Here is a 25,684-nt window from a genome sequence, read left to right on the forward strand (position 1 = left end):
AATTGCAAACCTAAATATAGACGTTGAATGCGCATCCTCTTAAGTTAAAGAAGAAAGACTTGCATTTATAGAGCTTCTTTCATGACCACCGGACGTCCCAAAGTGCTTCACAGCCAGTGAAGCACTTTTTTGAAGTGTGGTCTGTTATGTATGTATGTGGATTTATTCTGAACATAACATGGTCACTGTTGTCTTCTTTTTCTTAGGCGGACCCTCGTATTGAGGATGACCCGCTTCCACACCAAAAGGGAAAGAGTTCACAGGTGTTTCAATCAAGTACCTGATATTCCAGGTCCCGAACTACATGTTGAAGGGTGGAAGATGCCTGTACGTGGATTTTAAATGTGTGGTGGCCGTTGCACACCAGCCACCACACGGGCTTGACAGAGCTAGGTCTTGGTCCAGTGGCAAGGATTAACGAAGATGACTGGAGACCAGCTCTGCTGCACGGACCTAGTGCACACACATATTGCAATGTGGGCTGGCCCGTGCTGCCCCTGGGCTGCGTAACTCTTGGCTCTCCTGAGCCCGATCACGTCGCTTTGCAATCTCTCGCCTCTCCTATCAAACACCTCATGAGTATCAGCACCTATATCAAATCTCCTCTTAACCTTCTTTCCTCTAAGGAGAACAACCCCAGCTCCTCTTGTTTCTCCACATAACTGAAGTACAGCAAGGAGAAATACGCTAAATTAAATATTTATAAAATAAAGTGCAACAGTTGCGCATTTAACATTTTGTGGACCCTGATTACAACTTGCCTGAAGGCGGAAGTTGATGTTTTTTTTATGTAACCCCTTATTCTCTTGAAATAAGCATGGATCTGGAATAAGCTTTACAGAGTGTCAAATAACGCAAGGGAAATAATTGCTTTGTGTTGTCGACAAGAGTGTTAAATGCATGTTAAATAGTGGCATTTTTATTCAGTTAACTATTCATTTCTCCTTTTAATCTAAGATACATCTAGATGCTAAACCTTTATAAAACACTGGTTAGGCCTCAGCTGGAGTATTGTGTTAAATTCTGCGCACCTCACTTTCAGAGGTTTGTCAAGAGGGGGTGCAGAAGAGATTTACTAGAATGGTATCAGGGGTCACTGTTGCAATGTGGGAAAAGCAGCAGCCAATTTGCTCCCACAAAGAGCAATGTGATACTGACCAAATAATCTGTTTCAAAATTATGTTGATTGAGAGATAAATATTGGCCAGGACACCGGGGATAACTCTCCTGCTCTTCTTCCAATAGTGCCATGGGATGTTTTACATGCACCTGAGAGAGCAGACGGTTTAACATCTCATCCGAAAGACGGCATCTCCAACACTGCAGCAGGCGCTCCCTCAGCACTGCACTCAGACGGTGTCATAGAAACAGAAACATAGAAAATAGGTGCAGGAGTAGGCCATTCGGCCCTTCTAGCCTGCACCGCCATTCAATGAGTTCATGGCTGAACATGCAACTTCAGTACCCCATTCCTGCTTTATCGCCAAACCCTTTGATCCCCTAGTAGTAAGGACTTCATCTAACTCCTTTTTGAATATATTTAGTGAATTGGACTCAACAACTTTCTGTGGTAGAGAATTCCACAGGTTCACCACTCTCTGGGTGAAGAAGTTTCTCCTCATCTCGGTCCTAAATGGCTTACCCCTTATCCTTAGACTGTGTCTCCTGGTTCTGGACTTCCCCAACATTGGGAACATTCTTCCTGCATCTAACCTGTCTAAACACATCAGAATTTTAAACGTTTCTATGAGGTCCCCTCTCATTCTTCTGAACTCCAGTGACTATAAGCCCAGTTGATCCAGTCATTCTTGATAGGTCAGTCCCGCCATCCCGGGAATCAGTCTGGTGAACCTTCGCTGCACTCCCTCAATAGCAAGAATGTCCTTCCTCAGGTAAGGAGACCAAAACTGTACACAATACTCCAGGTGTGGCCTCACCAAGGCCCTGTACAACTGTAGCAACACCTCCCTGCCCCTGTACTCAAATCCCCTCGCTATGAAGGCCAACATGCCATTTGCTTTCTTAACCGCCTGCTGTACCTGCATGCCAACCTTCAATGACTGATGTACCATGACACCCAGGTCTCGTTGCACCTCCCCTTTTCCTAATCTGTCACCATTCAGATAATAGTCTGTCTCTCTGTTTTTACAACCAAAGTGGATAACCTCACATTTATCCACATTATACTTCATCTGCCATGCATTTGCCCACTCACCTAATCTATCCAAGTCACTCTGCAGCCTCATAGCATCCTCCTCGCAGCTCACACTGCCACCCAACTTAGTGTCATCCGCAAATTTGGAGATACTATATTTAATCCCCTTGTCTAAACCATTAATGTACAGTGTAAACAGCTGGGGCCCCAGCACAGAACCTTGCGGTACTCCACTAGTCACTATCTGCCATTCTGAAAAGTACCCATTTACTCCTACTCTTTGCTTCCTGTCTGACAACCAGTTCTCAATCCATATCAGCACACTACCCCCAATCCCAAGTGCTTTAACTTTGCACATTAATCTCTTGTGTGGGACCTTGTCGAAAGCCTTCTGAAAGTCCAAATATACCACATCAACTGGTTCTCCCTTGTCCACTCTACTGGAAACATCCTCAAAAAATTCCAGAAGATTTGTCAAGCATGATTTCCCTTTCACAAATCCATGCTGACTTGGACCTATCATGTCACCTCTTTCCAAATGCACTGCTATGACATCCTTAATAATTGATTCCATCATTTTACCCACTACCGATGTCAGACTGACCGGTCTATAATTCCCTGTTTTCTCTCTCCCTCCGTTTTTAAAAAGTGGGGTTACATTGGCTACCCTCCACTCGATAGGAACTGATCGAGAGTCTATGCAATGTTAAAAAATGACTGTCAATGCATCCGCTATTTCCAAGGCCACCTCCTTAAGTACTCTGGGATGCAGTCCATCAGGCCCTGGGGATTTATCGGCCTTCAATCCCATCAATTTCCCCAACACAATTGCCCGACTAATAAGGATTTCCCTCAGTTCCTCCTCCTTACTAGACCCTCTGACCCATTTTATATCCGGAAGGTTGTTTGTGTCCTCCTTAGTGAATACCGAACCAAAGTACTTGTTAAATTGGTCCGCCATTTCTTTGTTCCCCGTTATGATTTCGCCTGATTCTGACTGCAGGTGACCTACGTTTGTCTTTACTAACCTTTTTCTCTTTACATAGTTATAGAAACTTTTGCAATCCGTCTTAATGTTCCCTGCAAGCTTCTTCTCGTACTCCATTTTCCCTGCCCTAATCAAACCCTTTGTCCTCCTCTGCTGAGTTCTAAATTTCTCCCAGTCCCCGGGTTCGCTGCTATTTCTGGCCAATTTGTATGCCACTTCCTTGGCTTTAATACTATCCCTGATTTCCCTTGATAGCCCCAGTTGAGCCACCTTCCCTTTTTTATTTTTACGCCAGACAGGAATGTACAATTGTTGTAGTTCATCCATGCGGTCTCTAAATGTCTGCCATTGCCCATCCACAGTCAACCCCTTAAATATCCTTCGCCAATCTATCCTAGCCAATTCACGCCTCATACCTTCAAAGTTACCCTTCTTTAAGTTCTGGACCATGGTCTCTGAATTAACTGTTTCAATTCTCCATCCTAATGCAGAATTCCACCATATTATGGTCACTCTTCTCCAAGGGGCCTCGCACAACAAGATTGCTAATTAATCCTCTCTCATTACACAACACCCAGTCTAAGATGGCCTCCCCCCTAGTTGGTTCCTCGACATATTGGTCTAGAAAACCATCCCTTATGCATTCCAGGAAATCCTCCTCCACCGTATTGCTTCCAGTTTGGTTAGCCCAATCTATGTGCATATTAAAGTCACCCATTATAACTGCTGCACCTTTATTGCATGCACCCCTAATTTCCTGTTTGATGCCCTCCCCAACATCACTACTACTGTTTGGAGGTCTGTACACAACTCCCACTAACGTTTTTTGCCCTTTGGTGTTCTGCAGCTCTACCCATATAGATTCCACATCATCCAAGCTAATGTCCTTCCAAACTATTGCATTAATCTCCTCCTTAACCAGCAATGCTACCCCACCTCCTTTTCCTTTTATTCTATCCTTCCTGAATGTTGAATACCCCTGGATGTGGAGTTCCCAGCCCTGATCATCCTGGAGCCACGTCTCTGTAATCCCAATCACATCATATTTGTTAACATCTATTTGCACAGTTAATTCATCCACCTTATTATGGATACTCCTTGCATTAAGACACAAAGCCTTCAGGCTTGTTTTTTTAACACCCTTTGTCCTTTTAGAATTTTGCTGCCCTTTTTGTTCTTTGCCTTGGGTTTCTCTGCCCTCCACTTTTCCTCATCTCCTTTCTGTCTTTTGCTTTTGTCTCCTTTTTGTTTCCCTCTGTCTCCCTGTATTGGTTCCCATCCCCCTGCCATATTACTTTAACTCCTCCCCAACAGCACTAACAAACACTCCCCCTAGGACATTGGTTCCGGTCCTGCCCAGGTGCAGACTGTCCGGTTTGTACTGGTCCCACCTCCCCCAGAACCGGTTCCAATGCCCCAGGAATTTGAATCCCTCCCTGCTGCACCACTGCTCAAGCCACGTATTCATCTGCGCTATCCTGTGATTCCTACTCTGCCTCGATTTTTGTGCTCAAGTCTAGGAGTGGGACTTGAACCTACAACCTTCTGACTCAGAGGCGAGTGTTTTACCCACTGACTAAGTTCAGAAGTACTGCTTGTATCATCCACCGCTTATCGCGAATGGCGTTAACGACAACACGTGCGCTGTAAGCGACGGGAACTGTCCGATCGCTGTGCTGGTAACTCCTGTCTGGTTCGGAAGCCATACCAAAGAAGGCATTTTATGAACTACCGACCAGAGGAAACCTGGCCACCTTTGCTTACTGCGTATAAGAGCAGAGAAGTTCTTCCCCAGTATCCTGATCAATATTTAACCCTCAACCAACATCACAAATTATTTGGTCATTATCACATTGCTGTTTGTTGGAGCTTGTTATGCGCAAATAGGGGTTTCCTACAGTGACTACACGTCTAAAGTATTTCTTTGGTTGTAAACGCTTTAAGAGGTCCTGAGGGTGTGAAAGGCGCTATATAAATGCAAGTCTTTTCTTTTTCTTAATCGGTATCTGGAGAAAAATCGTATCTTGGGATGCCGAGTTAATGGTGGCCCAGAATTAGCAGAGAGTTGATTTGTGCTGCAGGTCTTACCTTGCCCTTGTCAAAGTATTCAATGATTTTGTTGTACAGATTCTCCTTCAGGTGCCGCTGTGTCTGAGAACCGTGGAAATCCTGGATGTGCGAAGCAAATTGATCATCTGCCCACTAGGTCACAAAAGAAAGAAGCAGAGAATCAATAAATAAAGGGCCTGGAAATTGGGGTCGGAGGCATACCTCCGGAGAATGTCTCCGACTTGCGAAACATTTACAAATTTACCTCTAGTTATCCAGGCTGCGAAGAGTTGTAGTCTCGGGCATTCAGGCATACGGCAGTGTAAAGGCCCATGGAGCCCAGGCGGTTCGGAAGCATCCCTGGGATCACAAGGGCCTGCTCCTCCAATGAAAAAGGAGGATTCCATTGCAATCATTTATGAAGGGAATCCCCTAATAAAATGCAATGGAATCCCCAAATAATTGTACAATGTACATGAGTCTAATAATTCTAAATGTACTGAATTGAAATTTTATTCATAAGCCCCTTCATTGCACTAACCTCAATATAACATTACATTTGTTGATAATTAATTTTAAACATCTTGATCCAGGCCAATATTTGTATCAACTCATTTGAAGCATATGTATATCATTTTGGATTTTTAAATGTTTTATTTAAGCCTTATATATATACCCTTACACTGATGAAGGCAGGCCCTATGCCTACTGTTACCAGCCATTTGAGTTGTGTGGGCACTTGCTGGGCAGTTGTTGGGAAAACAGCACAAATCTTCGCCAGCAATACTCATTTTTCAGTTGGTTCGGCTGATCCGTCAAGGCATACCTTCCGGGGCCTTTCAAGGAGAATATGCTGGAGCACTCTGAGAGGAAGCCATTGAAGACAGTGCAATTTCAGGGCCAGTGAGTCTATAAATTAACGTCTCATTTGTCTGGTTTACTACTGAAGGCCATGGTCCGCAATCAAGACCTCTTTCAAAGGGGGAACATTGGTGATTAAATCTCTGGAACTCCCCCCAGCCTGCCTCCAAATACTTAATCCTCTCCGCTTGTCTCTTTTCCAGACCCCATCTAGAGTTACTATGTTCAGTTCTGGGCACGCACCTCAGGAATGATTGTTGGCCCTGGAGGGTATGCACCCGTAGATTTATCAGTATGATACCTGGGCTGAGTTATGAGGACAGGTTGCATAAGTTTGGCTTGTATTCCCTTGAGTTGTATTCTCTTGAGTCCCGCCAGAAACGCCATTCCCTAGCCACTGACTCCATCCCTCTCCCCAACCCCTTGGGCTGAGGCTGAGCGAGACTGTTCGCAACCTTGGTGTCATATTTGACCCTGAAATGAGCTTTCGACCACATATTCGCAGCATAAGTAAGACCGCCTATTTCCACCTCCGTAACATCGCCAATCTTTGCCCTTACCTCAGCTCATCCGCTGCTGAAGCCCTCATCCATACCTTTGTTACCTCTAGACTTGATTATTGATTATTCCAACGCACTCCTGGCTGGCCTCCCACATTCTACCCAATGTAAACTAGAGGTGATCCAAAACACTGGCTGCCCGTGTCCTAACTCGCACCAAGTCCCACTCACCCAGCACCCCTGTGCTCGCCGATCTACATTGGCTCCCGGTTAAGCAACACCTCGATTTCAAAATTCTCATCTTTATTTTCAAATCCCTCTATGCCCTCACCCCTCCCTAGCTCTGTAATCTCCTCCAGCTCCACAACTACTCCGGAGATGTCTGCCCTCCTCTAATTCTGCCCTCCTGAGCATCCCGGATTGTAATCGCTCAACTATTGGTGGCCGTGCCTTCTGTTGTCTCGGCCCCAAGCTCTGAAACTCCCTCCCTAAACCTCTCCACCTCTCTTTCCTCCTTCAAGATGCTCCTTGAAACATACCTCTTTCACCAAGCTTTTGGGCACCTGCACTAATTTCTCCTTATGCGGCTCGGTGTTACATTTTTATTGTTACATTAATATTCCTGTGTAGCGCCTTGAAATATTTCACTATATTAAAGATGCAATATAAATACATGTGGTTGTTTGTGGTTGTTTAAATTGGGCAAAGTTATAAAATGCATACATATTTTCACCAGATAAATCTGCTTAAAAACTCAGTTGAAAATAACTGAATGTAATAACAGGGAGTGGAATCAGATATCAATTACAGTAGATACATTTATTTCATTGCCAACAGTTCCCATGTAGTCTAACCCAAATAAATACTTTTAAATTAGTTTTTACTTTGCCACACATCCTGAGGGAAATTAAAGCCACATCTTGATGATTAATGTGTAAGTTTGTACAGTTATGTTCCCCCCCTAAAATTCACCTGTAATCCAATTTATCAATATTCGACTGAGCTCTGAGGTACTTTGATGAAATATTTGAACTGAGTTGAAACGATTATTTTTTTTTGCTAACCTCATTAATTCTATTCCCTTTGAACAGCTCACTGACAATCCAGAGCAGATTGAACACGTCTGTACTGTCGGCAGTTTGAGTGAGGCCCCATAACAATGCTCATGCTTGTGGTGAGAGTCAAAATTAAAAAGGATATTACGAATGCTAAGGGAGAGCACGAGAAATTCTTGGCCAGTAAAATTAAGGAAAACCCTAAGATGTTCTATAAATATATTAAGAGTAAGAGGGTAACTAAAGAAAGGGTAGGGCCTATTAGAGACCATGAGGGTAATCTTTGTGTGAAGGTGGAAGATGTTGGTCGTGTTCTTAATGAATACTTTGCATCTGTTATCACAAAGGAAAGGAGTAATGCAGATACTGCTATCGAGGAGGAGTGTGGTATTCTGGATGAAATAAATATAGTGAAAGAGGAAGTATTAAGGGGTTTAGCAGCTTTGAAGGTAGATAAGTCCCCAGGCCGGATGAAATGCATCCCAGGCTATCGAGCGAAGTAAAGGAGGAAATAGTAGAGGCCTTGACTATCATTTTCCAGTCCTCTTTAGATCTGGGCATGGTGCTGGAGGATTGGAGGACTGCTAATGTCGTTCCCTTGTTTAAGAAGGGGAAAAGGGATAGGCCGAGTAATTACAGGCCTGTCATCCTAACCTCAGTGGTGGGAAAATTATTGGAAAAAATCCTGAAAGACAGGATAAATCTGCATTTGGAAAGGCAAGGATTAATTAGGGACAGTCAGCACAGATTTGTTAAGGGAAGATCGTGTTTGACTAACCTGATTGAATTTTTTGAGGAGGTAACCAAGAGGATCGATGAGGGTAGTGCGTACAATGTAGTATATATGGACTTTAGCAAGGCTTTTGATAAGGTCCCACATGGTAGACTGGTCATGAAGGTTAAAGCCCATGGGATACAGGGCAAAGTGGCAAGTTGGATCCAAAATTGGCTTGGATTTAGGAAGCAAAGCATAATGATTGATGGATATTTTTGTGACTGGAAGGATGTTTCCAGTGGGGTTCCGCAGGGCTCAGTACTGGGTCCCTTGCTTTTTGTGGTATAGAAACATAGAAAATAGGTGCAGGAGCAGGCCATTCGGCCCTTCGAGCCTGCTCCGCCATTCAACATGATCATGGCTGATCATGCAACCTCAGTACCCGACCTCTGCCTTCTCCCCATATCCCCTGATCCCTTTAGCCATAAGGGCCACATCTAACTCCCTTTTGAATATGTCCAATGAACTGGACTCAACAACTTTCTTGGCAGAGAATATCATCGGTTCACAATTCTCTGGGTGAAAAAGTTTCGCCTCATCTCGGTCCTATATGGCTTACCCCTTATCTTTAGACTGTGACCTCTGGTTCTGGACTTCCCCAACATTCTACCTGCATCTAACTTGTCCAGTCCTGTCAGAATTTTATAAGTTTCTAGGAGATCCCCTCTCATTCTTCTAAATTCCAGTGAGTATAAGCCTAGCCGATCCAGTCTTTCCTCATATGTCAGTCCTGCCATCCAGGGAATTAGTCTGGTGAACCTTCGCTGCACTCCCTCAATAGCAAGCACGTGAATTTATAATGGGGAACAAAGAAATGGCAGACAAATTGAACAAATACTTTGGTTCTGTCTTCACTAAGGAAGACACGAATAACCTCCCGAAAATATTAGGGGACCGAGTGTCTAGCGAGAAGGGGGAACTGAGGGAAATCCTTATCAGTCAGGAAATGGTGTTAGGGAAATTGAAGAAACTGAAGGCCGATAAATCCCCAGGGCCTGATAGTCTGCATCCCAGAGTACTTAAGGAAATGGCCCTAGAAATAGTAGATGCATTGGTGGTCATTTTCCAACATTCCATGGACTCTGGATCAGTTTCTATGGATTGGAGGGTAGCTAATGTAACCCCACTTTTTAAAAAAGGAGAGAGAAAACAGGGATTTATAGACCGGTTAGCCTGACATCGGTGGTGGGGAAAATGCTGGAATCAATTATTAAAGATGTAATAGCAGCGCATCTGGAAAGTAGTGACAGGATTGGTCCAAGTCAGCATGGATTTATGAAAGGGAAATCATGCTTGACAAATCTTCTAGAGTTTTTTGAGGATGTAACTAGTAGAGTGGATAAGGGAGAACCAGTGGATGTGATGAATTTGGACTCTCAAAAGGCTTTTGACAAGGGCCCACACAAGAGATTAGTGTGCACATGCTATTGGGGGTAATAAGAACATAATGCATAAGAATTAGGAACAGGAGTAGGCCATCTAGCCCCTCGAGCCTGCTCCGCCATTCAAAAAGATCATGGCTGATCTGGCTGTGGACTCAGCTCCACTTACCCGCCCGCTCCCCATAACCCTTAATTCCCTTATTGGTTAAAAATCTATCTATCTGTGATTTGAATACATTCAATCAGCTAGCCTCAACTGCTTCCTTGGGCAGAGAATTCCACAGATTCACAACCCTCTGGGAGAAGAAATTCCTTCTCATCTCAGTTTTAAATTGGCTCCCCCGTATTTTGAGGCTGTGCCCCCTAGTTCTAGCCTCCCCGACCAGTGGAAACAACCTCTCTGCCTCTATCTTGTCTATCCCTTTCATTATTTTAAATGTTTCTATAAGATCACCCCTCATCCTTCTGAACTCCAACGAGTAAAGACACAGTCTACTCAATCTATCATCATAAGGTAACCCCCTCATCTCCGGAATCAAGCTAGTGAATCGTCTGTACTCCCTCCAAGGCTAGTATATCCTTCCTTAAGTAAGGTGACCAAAACTGCATGCAGTACTCCAGGTGCAGCCTCACCAATACGCTATACAGTTGCAGCAGGACCTCCCTGCTTTTGTACTCCATCCCTCTCGCAATGAAGGCCAACCTTCCATTCGCTTTCCTGATTACCTGCTGCACCTGCAAACTAACCTTTTGGGATTCATGCACAAGGACCCCCAGGTCCCTCTGCACCTCAGCATGTTGTAATTTCTCCCCATTCAAATAATATTCCCTTTTACTGTTTTTTTTCCCAAGGTGGATGACCTCACACTTTCCGACATTGTATTCCATCTGCCAAACCTTAGCCCATTCGCTTAACCTATTCAAATCTCTTTGCAGCCTCTCTGTGTCCTCTACACAACCCGCTTTCCCACTAATCTTAGTGTCATCTGCAAATGTTGTTACACTACACTCTGTCCCCTCTTCCAGGTCATCTATGTTTCTTGTAAACAGTTGTGGTCCCAGCACCGATCCCTGTGGCACAAGGACCCACAATGAGCCGAAAAGGACCCATTTATCCCGACTCTCTGCTTTCTGTTAGCCAGCCAATTCTCGATCCATGCTAATACATTTCCTCTGACTCCGCGTACCTTTATCTTCTGCAGTAACCTTTTGTGTGGCACCTTATCGAATGCCTTCTGGAAATCTAAATATACCTCTATCCACCATGCTCGTTATATCCTCAAAGAATTCCAGTAAATTAGTTAAACATGATTTCCCCTTCATGAATCCATGTTGTGTCTGCTTGATTGCACTATTCCTATCTAGATATCCCGCCATTTCTTCCTTCATGATAGCTTCAAGCATTTTCCCCACTACAGATGTTAAACTAACCGGCCTATAGTTACCTGCCTTTTGTCTGCCCCCTTTTTTAAACAGAGGCATTACATTTGCTCTTTTCGAATCCGCTGGAACCTCCCCAGAGTCCAGAGAATTTTGGTAGATTATAACGAATGCATCTGCTATAACTTCTGCCATCTCTTTTAATACACTGGGATGCATTTCATCAGGACCAGGTGACTTGTCTACCTTGAGTCCCATTAGCCTGTCCAGCACTACCCCCCTAGTGATAGTGATTATCTCAAGGTCCTCCCTTCCCACATTCCCTTGACCAGCAATTTGTCGGCCGGCGCGGACACAATGGGCCGAAATGGCCTCCTTCTGCGCTGTAAATTTCTATGTTTCTATGTTTTTCTAAGCCTTGGAGTCAGAAAGTCGTGAGTTCAGGTCCCACAATGTGGTTGACTCTCTTAACTGCCCGCTGAAATAGCCTAGCAAGCCACTCAAGTTGCATCAAACACCTGACAAAAAGATATAATAAAGACTTCTAGATTTTCGGCCTCGTTGCTTCCTCTGCTTTTGCCCCGGAGGGTGGCAATGGCGGCGGTGAGCACTTCCGGGCGGGCGGCCAGCTTCTAGCGCCCCGCCGGGGTTTTCAGGGCCGGTCCCGGCAGGGCACGGAGCATTATCGCCCGGAAGAGGCGAACCAGTGTGCAACGCCCCTGGTTGCGACACAGACTCGCTTTTAGGCTGCCGCCCAACCCGTAGCACTCTGTAGAGCGCCCCCTGCTGGGACTGCCCGTGAAAGTGGGCGATCCGAACTGTAGCGGCTGCAGTGAGGTGAGTAATGCCAACCTCAGGTAAGTGTGATTGCTTTTTTTTTGCGATTTATGTTATGGTGGCGTGGGTTATTTATTAGGGATGTTTTTGGAGGATTTTTTTCCCCCCAGGCCTCTCACAGAGTGCTCCCGAGCCGGCTGTTTAGCTCAGGATTTTCGCATGCTCAGCCGGCCTAGCGCCCTAAGAGAGGTGAACAACACCTCCCTTGGTGGTCTGCCCCACATTCAGGACCCAGCTGCCCAATTTTGCTGACTGAGGTGCAATCTGTTCCCGGGCGCAAACTTTATCGCCCCGCCGCCATTACCGCCCCGAAATGAGCATCCGTTGCAGCGCAGTGTGTCCTGCATCGCGATTTTCAGTGATCTGCGTGTCTGTACCCCTAGATCCCTTTGCTCCTCTACCACGTTAATACTCTTGATTTCGAAGGACGAGTGGTCTCCTTATTCTTCCTACCAAAATGTACCACCTTGTGCTTGTCTATACCAAAAAGCATTTGTGAATCTACGTAGCAGGATTCCAACCTTAAACGAGTAAGGAAGTCTTGCAACAATTGTACAGGGCTTTGGTGTGACCACACCTAGAGTACTGTGCAGTTTTGGTCCCTTATCTAAGGAAGGATATACTTGCCTTGGAGACGGTGCAATAAAGGTTCACTAGACTGATTCCTGGGATGAGAGGGTTGTCCTATGAGAGATTGTGCAGAATGGGCCTATACTCTCTGGAATTTAGAAGAATGAGAGGTGATCTCATTGAAACATGCAAGATTCTGAAGGGGATTGACAGGATAGATGCTGAGAGGATGTTTCCCCTGGCTGGAGAGTCTAGAGCTAGGGGTCAGTCTCAGGATAAAGGGTCGGACATTTAAGACTGAGGTGATGAGGATTTTTTTCACTCAGAGGGTTGTTAATCTTTGGAATTCTCTGCCCCAAAGGGTTGTGGATGCTCAGTTGTTGAGTATATTCAAGGCTGAGATCGATAGATTTTTGGACTCTAGAGGAATCGAGGGATGGGGATCGGGCGGGAAAGTGTTGCGATCGAAGATCAGCCACAATCTTACTGAATGGTGGAGCAGGCTTGAGGGGCCGTATAGCCTACTCCTGCTCCTTATTTCTATGTTCCTTATGGATTTTTATGACAATCCGGTCGTCATCTGGCCACCATTACTGATGCTAGCTTTTGATTCCAGATTTATTTAATTAACTGAATTTAAATTCCACACCAGCCATTTTTGGATTTGAACTCGCGTCTCCTCTGGGTTACACGTCCAGTAACATGACCACTATGGTACCATTCCCATAGCAGAAGGTGAACTGGATAGACAGATTTTTGGGTAGCAAGGGAATAAAGGGTTATGGGGAGAGGGCAGGGAACTGGAGCTGAGTCCATGATCAGATCAGCCATGACCTTGTTAAATGACAGAGCAAGCTCGAGAGGCCAGGTGGCCTGCTTCTGCTCCTATTTCTTATATTCTTATGACCTTGGGTCTTTCTTTATCTTGCAATTCCCATGCTGTTATGTGCATTGAGTGCTGGTGGAGTTCTGTCACGGTCTTGCAGTTCAGTGAGAGAAGGCAAGAGAAATCTTTTGAGCGATAAGGGAGTCAAGGGTTATGGGAAGCGGGCAGGGAAATGGAGTTGAGGCCAGGATCAGATCCGCCACGACCTCACTGAATGGCGGAGCAGGCTCGAAGGGCCGTATGGCCTACTCCTGCTCCTATTTCTTATGTTCTTACGTTCTTAAAAACAAATTGTAATTGTGTTCTGTGTTTTTTATCCCTTCCTTTTTCCCCTCTATTTGTTTACCAAATGACAATGTGAAGTCTCTCTTGGCCTTGCTCTGTCACCGCATCAGTACACTGATGTGCACTAAGCTGAGCTGACAGTCTGAAGCGTGGAAAGCAAATTAGAACTGAAAAGGTCAAAGCTTAGCTCTCACTGTGACTGACGTGTACAAGAAGCAACGATTAGTTTGACTCGTTCCTTCGATCAAAGCATAAATATTATTTCAAAAGTAAGATTTGTATGAAGAGCCGGGGGAGGAGTGTGGGAAGGATGGGAAGGTGAAAGGTCAGAATTGCACAACCTTCCTTTCTCAGCATTTGTTCGTCCTTTCTCTCCTCCAGACATCCTGACTCCTCCCATCTGATTCATAGGGCTGGATTTTCAGAGTTTCTCCGTTTTTGGGCGAAAACGTAAGCGCGACGTGAAAATGACCGCTTTTGTTGCGTTACCAATTTAAGGCCTAACTTTCGGCACCTATGGTCCGCACCTGGAGCGCAGCGCAAAGGAAGGCGTTGCACAATTATTCAGGGCGCAAAAAAGGGGCACGGCCGGGAGTGCTACAAGAGAGGCCTTGGGAAGTGGGTGGGGGACGGGGGGGGGGGGTGGGGGGGGGGTAATTCAAAAAAAACATTCAAAATATATTATCAAGGCCTTTACCCAGCAAATCATTGCAAAAAAATAAATTCAAAAAAACTTTAAACTTTTTTTCAGGCTTTCCAACTTACCTCCGCCGGCAGGTCTGCTCTGCTAGGTTTTACCTGGCGGCCTTCAGAGCGCGGCGTACGGGTTGGGAGAGTGCCAAAACTCGGACGGTAATGCAATCCGAGTCATTACACACCCGGTGCAGCTCTCCCCAGCGGTGCTTCCCATCGCCGCCGCAAATAAGGAGCCGAGGATCGCGACCGGGCTTAGTGACCAGGTTTTCGCCGCGGAGGGTCAAAACGCGCCGATAAAACCCAGTCGCAAACCACCCGAAAATCCAGCCGATAGATTCATAGAATAGATTCATAGAAATTTACAGCACGGAAGGAGGCCATTTTGGCCCATCGTATCCATGCCAGCCGACCAAGAGGTGTCCAGCCTAATCCCGCTTTCCAGCTCTTGGTCCGTAGCCCTGTCGGCACTTTAAATGCATATCCTAGTATTTTTAAAATATGGTGAGGGTTTCTGTATCTACCACCCTTTCAGGCAATGAGTTCCAGTTCCAGGCACTCCAAGGTCCCTTTGTTCCGCTACACTTTTCAGTGTCGTACCATTTATTGTGTTTCCCTCGCCTTGTTAGACCTCCCCAAATGCATTACCTCACACTTCTCCGGATTGAACTCCATTTGCCACTGTTCTGCCCACCTGACCAGTTCATTGATATCATCCTGCAGTCACAGCTTTCTTCTTCATTATCAACCACACAGCCTATTTTAGTGTCATCTGCAAACTTCTTAATCATACCCCTTACATTTAAGTCCAAGTTATATATATATATATATGCCACAAAAAGCAAGGGGCCAGCACTGAACCGTGCAGAACCCCACTGGATACAGCCTTATAGTCACAAAAACACCCATCAACCAATACCCTTTGCTTCCTGCCTCTGAGCCACTTTTGGATCCAACTTGCCACTTTGCCCTGGATCCCATGGGCTTTTGTTTTCGTGACCATTCTGCCATGTGGGATCTTATCAAAAGCTTTGCAAAAATCCATATACACTACTTCATACGCACTGCCCTCATCGACCCTCCTGGTTACCTCCTCGAAAAATTAAATCAAGTTAGTCAGACATTCCTGGGATGGGGGAATTGTCGTCTGAGGAGAGATTGAGTCGACTCGGCCTATATTCTCTGAGTTTGAAAGAATGAGACGTGATCTAATTGAGAGGGTAGATGCTGAGAAGTTGTTCCCTCTGGCTGCAGAGTCTCGAATAAGGGATCACAGTCTCAGTATAAGGGTTCTGCCATTAGGACTGAGATGTGTAGAAATTTCTTCACTCAAAGGTTTGTGAATCTTTGGAATTCTCTACCCCAGAGGGCTGTGGAGACTCAGTCGTTGATTATATTCAAGGCAGAGATCGATAGATTTTTGGATATTTAGGGAATCAAAGGAAATGGGGATAGTGCGGGAAGTTGGCGTGAGGTAGATCAGCCATGATCTTATTGAATATCATGGCCAAAAGGCGTCCTCCTGCCCCTATTTCTTATGTTTTTAATATTTTTTAAATTATATTTAATTAACCAAAATTTTTCAAACTCTGTGAAGAGGTCCCGATTTTATTTTAGCAAACACAGAGTGATGTTAACCCGTTCAATTCAAGGCACCGTGGTGTATGGTGTTACCAATGTTAGCAAAGCTGAACAATGAAAACCCCTACCACAGTGCCAACTACAAGTCTTCTTCTTCTTAGGCCGTTCCTTGGCATTGAGAAATAACAGGCATTGCAGGTACATGTGGACACTTTTAGAATGGGATAATCCCGAGGACCAGGTGGACATAGGAACTTTCAACTGATTTTTGAATCGAATGTTGTGACCTGCCTACTGTTCTTAATATATCATATTTTGTGCTGAACATTATATTTTGCACCTCTAAACATACAGGGAGCAAGGAATTTTTTTTTTAAGGTGATTGGTTAGTATCGTTAATTTGCTGAGAAATAGCTATTTTCTATGTTCCATATTCATGATCAATTTGATTAAATTACTTCAGTGGCAAAGAAATACTCCGTTTAATCACATTTAGCAAATGTATATGCTTAATTGAAAGAGAGAAAGAACAGGAGAGTGAAAGAGAGACTGATTGTGAGAGAGAGAATGAGAGGGAGAGGGAGAGTGAGGGAGAGTGAGAGAGCAAGAGAGAATGAGGGAGAGTTTGAGAGAGAATAAGATAGTGAGAGAGGGAGAGAGTGAACGTAAGAGAGGAGAGAGTCAGAGAGAAAGAGTGAGAGAGAGAAAGAGAAAGTGAGAGAGGGAGGGAGTGTGAGAGAGAGAACAAGTGAGAGGCAGAGAGAGAGAGTTAGAGAGTGAGAGCGAGAGGGGCAGAAAGTGAGAGAAAAAGAGAAAACGGGTGTGTGAGAGCGTGGGAGAGAGAGTGTGTGTGAGAGAGAACAAGAGAGTGAGAGAGAGTGATAGAGTGAAAGAGAAAGAGAGTAAGAGAACAAGAGAGAGAGAGAGAGAGATTGAGAGAGATAGAGTGAGAAGAGAGTGAGAGGGAGAGAGAGAGAATGAGTGAGAAGAGAATGTGAGACACCGCACATACAAGAAACGAACAAATGCTAGAACGAGTATTTATTCGATCAGGCTAATTCATACTGATAGGCCAGAGGGCGTCATTCTCCCCGGACATAAGCCCTGGCCCTTCACCTTGGTCTGCCAATAACATTTACCCTTAAATGCTATCAAGTTCCCAATTTTGGGGATAATCAAACAGACTTCATGATTAGCTCACTCTGATTTTTTTAAAAAGCAGAGAAAAGAAAGATAAACATTTTTTTTTAAGTTGCTCATTCCATTGAGGTGATTGGTGAAGATGAAACTCTGGCAGATATAGGGGGAAAAATTCCCCAGCGTCCCAATTGGGGCGGTAACCGGCTGAGGCGGGACTTGCTGCATCCGGCATGGAGGTCCCGCCCCGGCAGTGAAATTGCGGTTACTGCCCCTCAGAGGAAGTGGAGTGCAATCTCGCGTGCTCCATTCCCTGTTGGGGCGGATCCCGGGGCGATGCTGGGGCACGATCGGCAGTGCTACACGGACGGTCCACATAGCGCTGACGCGGTTCAACGCCCTTCCCCTTCCGTTAGAGGGAAGGGGCCGCCACGCACTTTGCCGGGCCTCTGATGGTCTCCACCAGGATGGCGTGCCGAGCCGCAGCCCGGCACATAAAAGGGAATGTCGGGGCTGCACGATGGCGGCACGGACCACACAAGGGGAGAAGTCGGGCCGACCGGCGAGGTGGAAAAAAACGGCACAGGGCACTCCCGACCTCCTTGTTAACTTCTGCCCCGCAAGCGGATGTCGCTCCGGAGGGCTCTCGGGGCGCAGGGCAATGTCCGGCATGGGGCGGAATGTGGTCAGCGCGTGGCGCTCAGGGGTCACCGTGCACAGCGATGATGTCGCACGGTGGCTTGGGGCACTATTAGCGTGATATGGCGCTACTATGGCAACACCTCCGCGAACTCCCGTGCAATTTCACGGGAGCTGGTAACCCCCCCTCGCCCCACCAGACAAAAAGTGCTTCCCGTCCCGATAGAGCTGTGGAGGCTGGGTCATTGAATATATTTAGGGTGGAGATAGACAGATTTTTGAATGATTGAGGAGTGAAGGGTTATGGGGAGTAGGCGGGGAAGTGGAGTTGAGGCTAAGATCAAATCAGCCATGATCTTATTGAATGGCGGAGCAGGCTCGAGGGGCCAAATGGCCTACTCCTGCACCTATTTCTTATGAGTTGGGCAGTTTCAATCTAGTAACCACAGGCCCACAGTACTAACCGGCCATCTCATTTCCAGAGGCCACCAGATAGCTTGCATCATAGGCAGTCCCTCGGAATTGAGGAAGACTTGCTTCCATTCTTAAAATGAGTCCTTAGGTGGCTGAACAGTCCAATACGAGAACCACAGTCCCTGTCACAGGTGGGACAGATAGTCGTTGAGGGAAAGGGGAGGGTGGGACAGATTTGCCGCACGCTCTTTCTGCTGCCTGCGCTTGATTTCTGCATGCTCTCGGTGGTGAAACTCGAGGTGCTCAGCGCCCTCCTGGATGCACTTCCTCCACTTAGGGCAATCTTTGGCCAGGGACTCCCAGGTGTCACTGGGGATGCTGCACTTTATCAGGAAGGCTTTGAGGGTGTCCCTGTAGCGTTTTCTCTGCCCACCTTTGGCTCGTTTGCCATGAAGGAGTTCCGAGTAGAGCGCTTGCTTTGGGAGTCTCGTGTGTGGCATGCGCATGATATGGCCTGCCCAGCGGAGCTGATCAAGTGTGGTCAGTGCTTCAATGCTGGGGATGTTGGCCTAATGTTGGTGCGTCTGTCCTGCCAGGGGATTTGTAGGATCTTGTGGAGATTGGTGGTATTTCTCCAGCGACTTGAGGTGTCAACTGTACATGGTCCATGTCTCTGAGCCATACAGGAGGGCCTGTAGAGCATGAGCTTGGTAGCAGTTTTGAGGTCCTGCTCTTTAAACACTCTTTTCCTCAGACGGCCGAAGGCTGCACTGGCGCACTAGAGGCAGTGTTGAACTCGTCGTCAAAGTCTGCTCTTAAGAGGCTCCTGAGGTATGGGAAATGGACCATGTTGTTCAGGGCTGCGCCGTGGATCTTGATGACTGGGGGCAGTGCTGTGCGGCAGGGATAGGCTGGTGGAGGACCTTTGTCTTAAGTAAGGCCCATGCTTTCGTATGCCTCAGTACATACGTTGACTATGTCCTGGAGTTCAGCCTCTGTATGAGCGCAGACGCAGGCGTCGTCCGCGTACTGTAGCTCGACGAGGTTGGGGTGGTCTGGGACCTGGCCTGGAGACGGCGAAGGTTGAACAGGTTCCCACTGGTTCTGTAGTTTAGTTCCACTCCAGCGGGGAGCTTGTTGACTGTGAGGTGGAGCATGGCGGCGAGGAAGATTGAGAAGAGGGTTGGGATGATGATGCAGCTCTGTTTGACTCTGGCCCGGATGTGGATTGGGTCTGTAGTGGATCTGTTGGTAAGGATCACGGCCTGCATGTCGTCGTGGAGCAGGCGGAGGATGGTGACGAACTTTGATGATGATGATGATGATGATGCACTGCAGCAACTCGCCAAGGCTTCTTCGGCAGCACCTCCCAAACCCGCGACCTCTACCAACGAGAAGGACAAGGGCAGCAGGCGCATGGGAACACCATCGCCTCCACGTTCCCCTCCAAGTCACACACCATCCTGACTTGGAAATATAGCGCCGTTCCTTCATTGTCGCTGGGTTAAAAACCTCGAACTCTCTACCTAACAGTGTTGTGGAGCACCTTCACTACATGGACTGCAGCGATTCAAGAAGAAGGCGCACGACCACCTGCTCAAATGGCCACGAGAGATGGCCATGCTAGCGATGCTCACATCCAGATAATGAATAATAAAATAAGAAGGTCCTAGTTTGGTGATTTCAGCTGGGGTGCCAGGTGCACTTAACTGGGCTGCATTGTGATGATGTGGGCGGGGAAGTCAGCCTGGGTTCCCACCTCAGTTTGCTATCTTACTGAAAGGTGCGAGTGTATAGATGTCGGGTGACAACAGGATTGAGAACAGCTGGGATGGTCCCCCTTGCCACGGTTAAACAAATTGTTGAGACGCACTAACTCAGCTGTCGACTCTGAGACAGAAGGCTGTGGGCTCAAGCCGCACTCCAGGGACTTGAGCACAGAAATCTAGTGCTGAGGGAGCACTGCACTGTCGGAGGTGCCGTCTTTCGGATGAGACTGAAACCAAAACCCCCATCTGCTCTCTCAGGTGGATGTAAAAGATCCCATGGCACTACTTCAAAGAAGAGCAGGGGAGTTATCCCTGGTGTCCTGGGCCAATATTTATCCCTCAAACAACATAACAAAAACAGATTATCTGATCATTATCATATTGCTGTTGTGGGAGCTTGCTGTGCGCAAATTGGCTGCCACGTTTCCCACAGTACAACAGTGACTACACTTCAAAAAGTACTTCATTGGCTGTAAAGTCCAGTGGTTGTGAAAGCCGCTACATAAATGCAAGGCGTTCTTTTTTTGTTATTTCAGCTCGGACTTGAAGAACGGGACCTGGGGCTGAGTTGCCAGAGGGTTTCTCCATCGTCGAGTCAGCACTTTCAAGAGGAGCGGTGGGGTAGCTTTGGGGGCAAATAAAAGGCAACAAAAGTGCCAAAAAGCAATACTTGTGGCAAACTACAGGCCTGAAAGCGTTAAACCTCTTCAGGAAAGTAGTCTTGTAAAGAAGGAAACTCAACATCTTTCCATAAAGGTAACCTCTTGGCCCCTGCCGTCCTAGTTGCAATTCGAAATAATTAACATAGTGATTTTATTCATTGATCTGAAGGAGAAGGAATGGGAATCAGTAATCATCCTTGACTCATGGCCTGGTGGAGCTAACAGCTCTCCTTATCTGGCTCTCACCTCTCCTGTACCCTTCCCAAATGCAGCACCCAACAAAACATGCAAGTTTTGCAGATACCTTCTCTCAGCCAATAAAAGGAAATGCACGTCTCATTTAAAGATGCAGGATGCACTTATGAGTCATTCAGCGAATCTCTGATAGCGGGACTTTCACTGCCATGGAGGACACTCTGCAATTTCTGGGCTGGATTTTCGAGTCTTCTGCGCTCCGTTTTCCGCCCTGGAGCGGCGGCAATGGTGGCGGTGAGGTGTTCTGGCCGGGCGGTCATCCTCCAGCGCCCCGCAGCAATCCTCGGTTGCAGGTTAGCGGCGGCGCGGAGCAGCACTGCCCAGAAGAGCTGCGTCCAACGTGCAATGCCCCTGGTTGCGACACCGGCGCGAGTTTTGTCTCTTATGCCCCGCACTGAACGCCTGGGAAATCAGTCCGGTCCAACCATCCCCAACAGCGAAGAGGTATGTAATGGACTCCTGAGGTAAGTCTGATTGTTTTTTCTCGTAATTATTTTTGCTTCTTGTGCTGTGGCGGAGTGGGGCAATGGTTTGGGAATTTTTTGTGGGGGTTTTTAATGTTTATTTCCCCCTTTGGCGCCTCTCGGAGCACTCCCCAGCCCTGGTCTTTAGCTCGGGAGTTTCCCATCCTAATGCCCTAAGAGGTGTACAATGCCCCTGACTCAGGGCCTAGCTGCCCAAACTCACCTACTGAGGTGCAAACTGTTCCTGGGCGCAAACTTTACTGCCCATTGTCGCCCCAAAAACATTAAAGCCAAAAATCCAGCCTGCGTGGGCATACCTGTTTCTCAACAAAGCAAAATAAGGTGGGGAACAGACGAGGCCACTGATGTCTATCTGTCTGGCCCAAGGTTCAACCATTAGCCAAGTGTACCCTACTTCATTATAGTCCTCGGCTGCTTCTTTTGCAAGACAGCTATTAGTCTTCCCCCCTTTCAATTTGGTGACACCATCCACCGCCACTGTCTCTCTGCCTGTCACATGACCAACAACTTGCATTTATATAGCGCCTTTAACATAATAAAACATCCCATGGCACTTCGCAAGTGCGTTATCAAACAAAAATTGACACAGAGCCAGGTAGTAGGTCAGATGACCAAAAGCTTGGTCAAAGAGGTAAATTTTTAAGGAGCTCCTTAAAGGAGGAAAGAGAGGTGGAGAGGCAGAGAGGTTTAGGGAGGGAGTTCTAGAGCTTAGGGCCTTGGCAGCTGAAGGCACGGCCACCGATGGTGAGGCGAAGGGAGTGGGAGTGGGTGCGCATAGGCCAAAATTGGAGGAGCACAGAGATCTCGGAGGGTTACTGGAGGAGGTTAAGAGATGGGGAGGGAGCCAATGAAGGGATTTGAATTCAAGGCGTTGCTGGACTGGGATCAGCACACTCAACCCCTCTTACAATGTTAGCTTCGCTCAGTTGGCAGCATTCTCGCCTTTAAATCATAAAATTGTGGGTTCAAGCCCCACTGCAGAATTTGAATACACATTCCAGGCTGAGGCTCTAGTGAATCTGTACGAAACATTAAACCAAGGCGCTGTCTGCCGGTTTAGGCGCATGTGTAAGGCACTGTTTCGAAGAGCAGAGAGATTTCTACTGATGACCTGGATAGCATCCCTTCCTCAACCAGTATCAGTAATGTAAATTCCTGCACACGCACACACACACACACAGAACAAAGACAGCAGGATACAAGACTGCTGCGGTGATACTGAAGCTGTTTAATGCACCGGTCAGATTAGGGTCATGCAGACTGATGATGGATGCAAAGAGAAGCCACAAGAAAGGAAAGGGAAGGCTTTGATTTCTATAGCACCTTTCACAACCAACGGACATCTCAAAGCGCTTTACAGCCAATGAGTGTAGTCGCTGTTGCAATATGGGAAATGGAAGGGGAATGAGTTGTGAGAAAATATTAAAATGAAGCTTAATCTACATGCTACAATGAAGGTGACTAAGGGGTTTTGAGGGACACAAGTTGAAGTACGCAAAATATTAATATTAAAATATTAAAGTCGCGTATAAACATTACTTTAAAATAAGTTCAGATATTAGGACCAGAAATCATCAATACAAATTAGTGAAAAGTCAACTTAGATCAGGTGTCAGAAGCAAATTGTTTGCAATAGGAGTGAGGACCTTCTCGTCAGTGGTTGCGATGCAGACACCAGGGCTGTTGGAACCACATTTGGACGCTAAGATGGAAGTAGAAATCTGGAATTCTCTACCCACAAAAGGCTAAGGGAAGGTGGGACATTTGGACCTTTCAATACTGAGACCGATAGACTATTGTTAGATGAGGGGATCAAGGAGTGTGGAGCTAAGGCCAGAAAATGGAGTTGAGGTACAGATAAGCCATGATCTAATTCAATAGCAGAGCACGCCCAAGGGGCTGAACTACGTAGAGTACAAGACGCAGAAGCAGGTCATTTGGCCCAACTAGTCTGTGCTGGTGCTAATGCTCCACACGAGGCTCCTACCGTTCCATCTGCCTCATCTCAGCCTTTCAGCCTATCTCTCTATTTCCTTTTCTCTCATATACTCGTCTAGTTTCCTTCTAAAAGCATCTAAGCTATTTGCCTCAATCTCTTCCTGTGGTAGCGAGTTCTACATTCTAACCCTTCTCTGAGTAAAGACATTTCTCCTTATTTCCCTATTGGATTTATTAGTGATGACCCAGTCCAAGGAGGTTATGCTTGAACTGCATAAAACGCTGGTGAGGTCACAGCTGGAGTACTGTGTGCAGTTCTGGTCACCACATTACAAGAAAGATGTGATTGCACTGGAAAGGGTGCAGAGGAGAATGTTGCTTGGACTGGAGGATTTTGGCTATGAGGAAAGATTGGAGATGCTGGGTCTGTTTTCTTTGGAACAGAGGAGGCTAAGGGAAGACCTGATTGAAGTGTATAAAATTATGAGGGGCCTGGATAGAGTGGATAGGATAAACCTGTTTCCCTTGGCAGAGAGGTCAACAACCAGGGGGCTTCGATTTAAAGTAATTGGGTTTAGAGGGGAAATTTCTTTAACCAGAGAGTGGTGGGGGTCTGGAACTCACTGCCTGAAAGGGTGGTAGAGGCAGAAACCCTCACCACATTTAAAAAGTACCTGGATGTGCATTGAAGTGCCGTAACTTACAGGGCTCCGGATCAAGAGCGGGACAGTGGGATTGGGCTGGATAGTGCTTGGTCGGCCGGCGCGGACACTATGGGCCGAAATGGACTCCTTCCGTGCTGTAAATTTTTATGATTCTATGTACCCATGGAAGAGTTTGGATATTGGGGAATGAGGTTTGGTGGGTCAAATGGTCTCTTCGCGTCCTTGGCTTTTCTGGTGTTCTAAGCCTGATGTTAGGTGAGGATAGAATCGAGATTGGGTGTGGTGACCCTTAAGATGGGCTGATGTCCCCATTCACTACACCCCATTGTGAATCAATGCCTTTATTTGAAGAGCAGAGATGGAGGTTGATGGGAAAAATATAAACATTCTGCATTTACTTCAGCAACATTCACGACTCCCCTCCCAGCCCCACCAGTCAAACACATTTAGAATCATCATAGAATCAAACAGCACAGGAAGTGGCCATTCGACCCAGAGAGCGATCCAATTAGTCCCACTTCCCAGTGCTTTCCCCACATTACAACAGTGGCCATACTTCAAAAAGCAGTTCATTGGCTGTAAAGCGCTTTGAGACGTTCAGTGATCGTGAAAAGTGCTATATCAATCAAGTCTTTCTTTCCTTTTTTACAGATGCCCTCCGAGATCTCTGCATTCCTCCAATTCTGGCCTCTTGTGCATTTCCAGATTTTAATCGCTACCCCATTGGTGGCTGTGCCTTCAGCTGCTGGGACCTAAGCACTAGTATTTCCTTCTTAAACCTCTCCGCCTCTCTACTTCTCTCTCCTCCTTTAAGACAACCTACCTCTTTGACCAAGCTTTTTGCCATCTGCCCTCATAACCTCTCGGTGTCAGGTTTTTTTTGATAACGCGCCTGTGAGGCACTTTGGGATGTTTTTACTATGTTAAAGGCACTATATAGATACAAATAATAGTTGTTGTTATAGCCCTGCAAATTTTTCCTTTTCAAGTTTATATTCAATTCCCTAATTGAAAGTTACTATTGAATCTGCTTCCACCCACTTTCAGGCAGCACGTTCCCTCTGATTCTTTTCCCAATTAACTTGAATAATATCCTTTGATTACAGACCCTCCCGCCATTGGAAACAGTTTCTCCATGTTTAATCTATCAAAACCTTTCATAATGAGCTGCTGTACTGCCGACACCTGAGATAACGGCCCAACATCAGATTTATGTGCTATGCTAGCATAGTGGTTACGTTAAGAGTCCTCTTCAACCGTCTTCTCCCCGTGGCCGAGGAGCTCCTCCCGGAGTCACAGTGCGGATTTCGTCCCCTCCGGGGCACAACGGACATGATTTTTGCAGCGCGACAGCTGCAGGAAAAATGCAAGGAACAGCGCCAGTCCTTATACATGGCCTTCTTCGATCTTACAAAGGCCTTTGACACTATCAACTGCAAGGGTCTATGGAGCGTCCTCCTCCGTTTCCTTTTTAAAAAAGGAGGGAGAGAGAAAACAGGGAATTATAGATCGGTCAGCCTGACCTCAGTAGTGGGTAAAATGATGGAATCACTTATTAAGGATGTCATAGCAGCGCATTTGGAAAGAGGTGACATAATAGGTCCAAGTCAGCATGGATTTGTGAAAGGGAAATCATGCTTGACAAATCTTCTGGAATTTTTTGAGGATGTTTCCAGTAGAGTGGACAAGGGAGAACCAGTTGATGTGGTATATTTGGACTTTC

General features: G+C 46.4%; 1 protein-coding gene across 3 annotated transcripts in view; it reads right to left on the minus strand.

Moving 5' to 3' along the window:
* LOC139236054 (dedicator of cytokinesis protein 2-like) overlaps positions 1–25,684 on the minus strand; it is a 1,544,097-nt gene that overhangs the window by 130,338 nt on the left and 1,388,075 nt on the right. For all 3 annotated transcript variants that reach the window (XM_070866795.1, XM_070866794.1, XM_070866796.1), the window contains one exon: positions 5,232–5,345. In XM_070866795.1, the coding sequence (XP_070722896.1) occupies positions 5,232–5,345 (114 nt within the window). The remainder of the gene's footprint in view (positions 1–5,231; positions 5,346–25,684) is intronic.

This window comes from Pristiophorus japonicus, chromosome 2, assembly GCF_044704955.1.
Source record: "Pristiophorus japonicus isolate sPriJap1 chromosome 2, sPriJap1.hap1, whole genome shotgun sequence".
Lineage (NCBI taxonomy): Eukaryota > Metazoa > Chordata > Chondrichthyes > Pristiophoridae > Pristiophorus > Pristiophorus japonicus.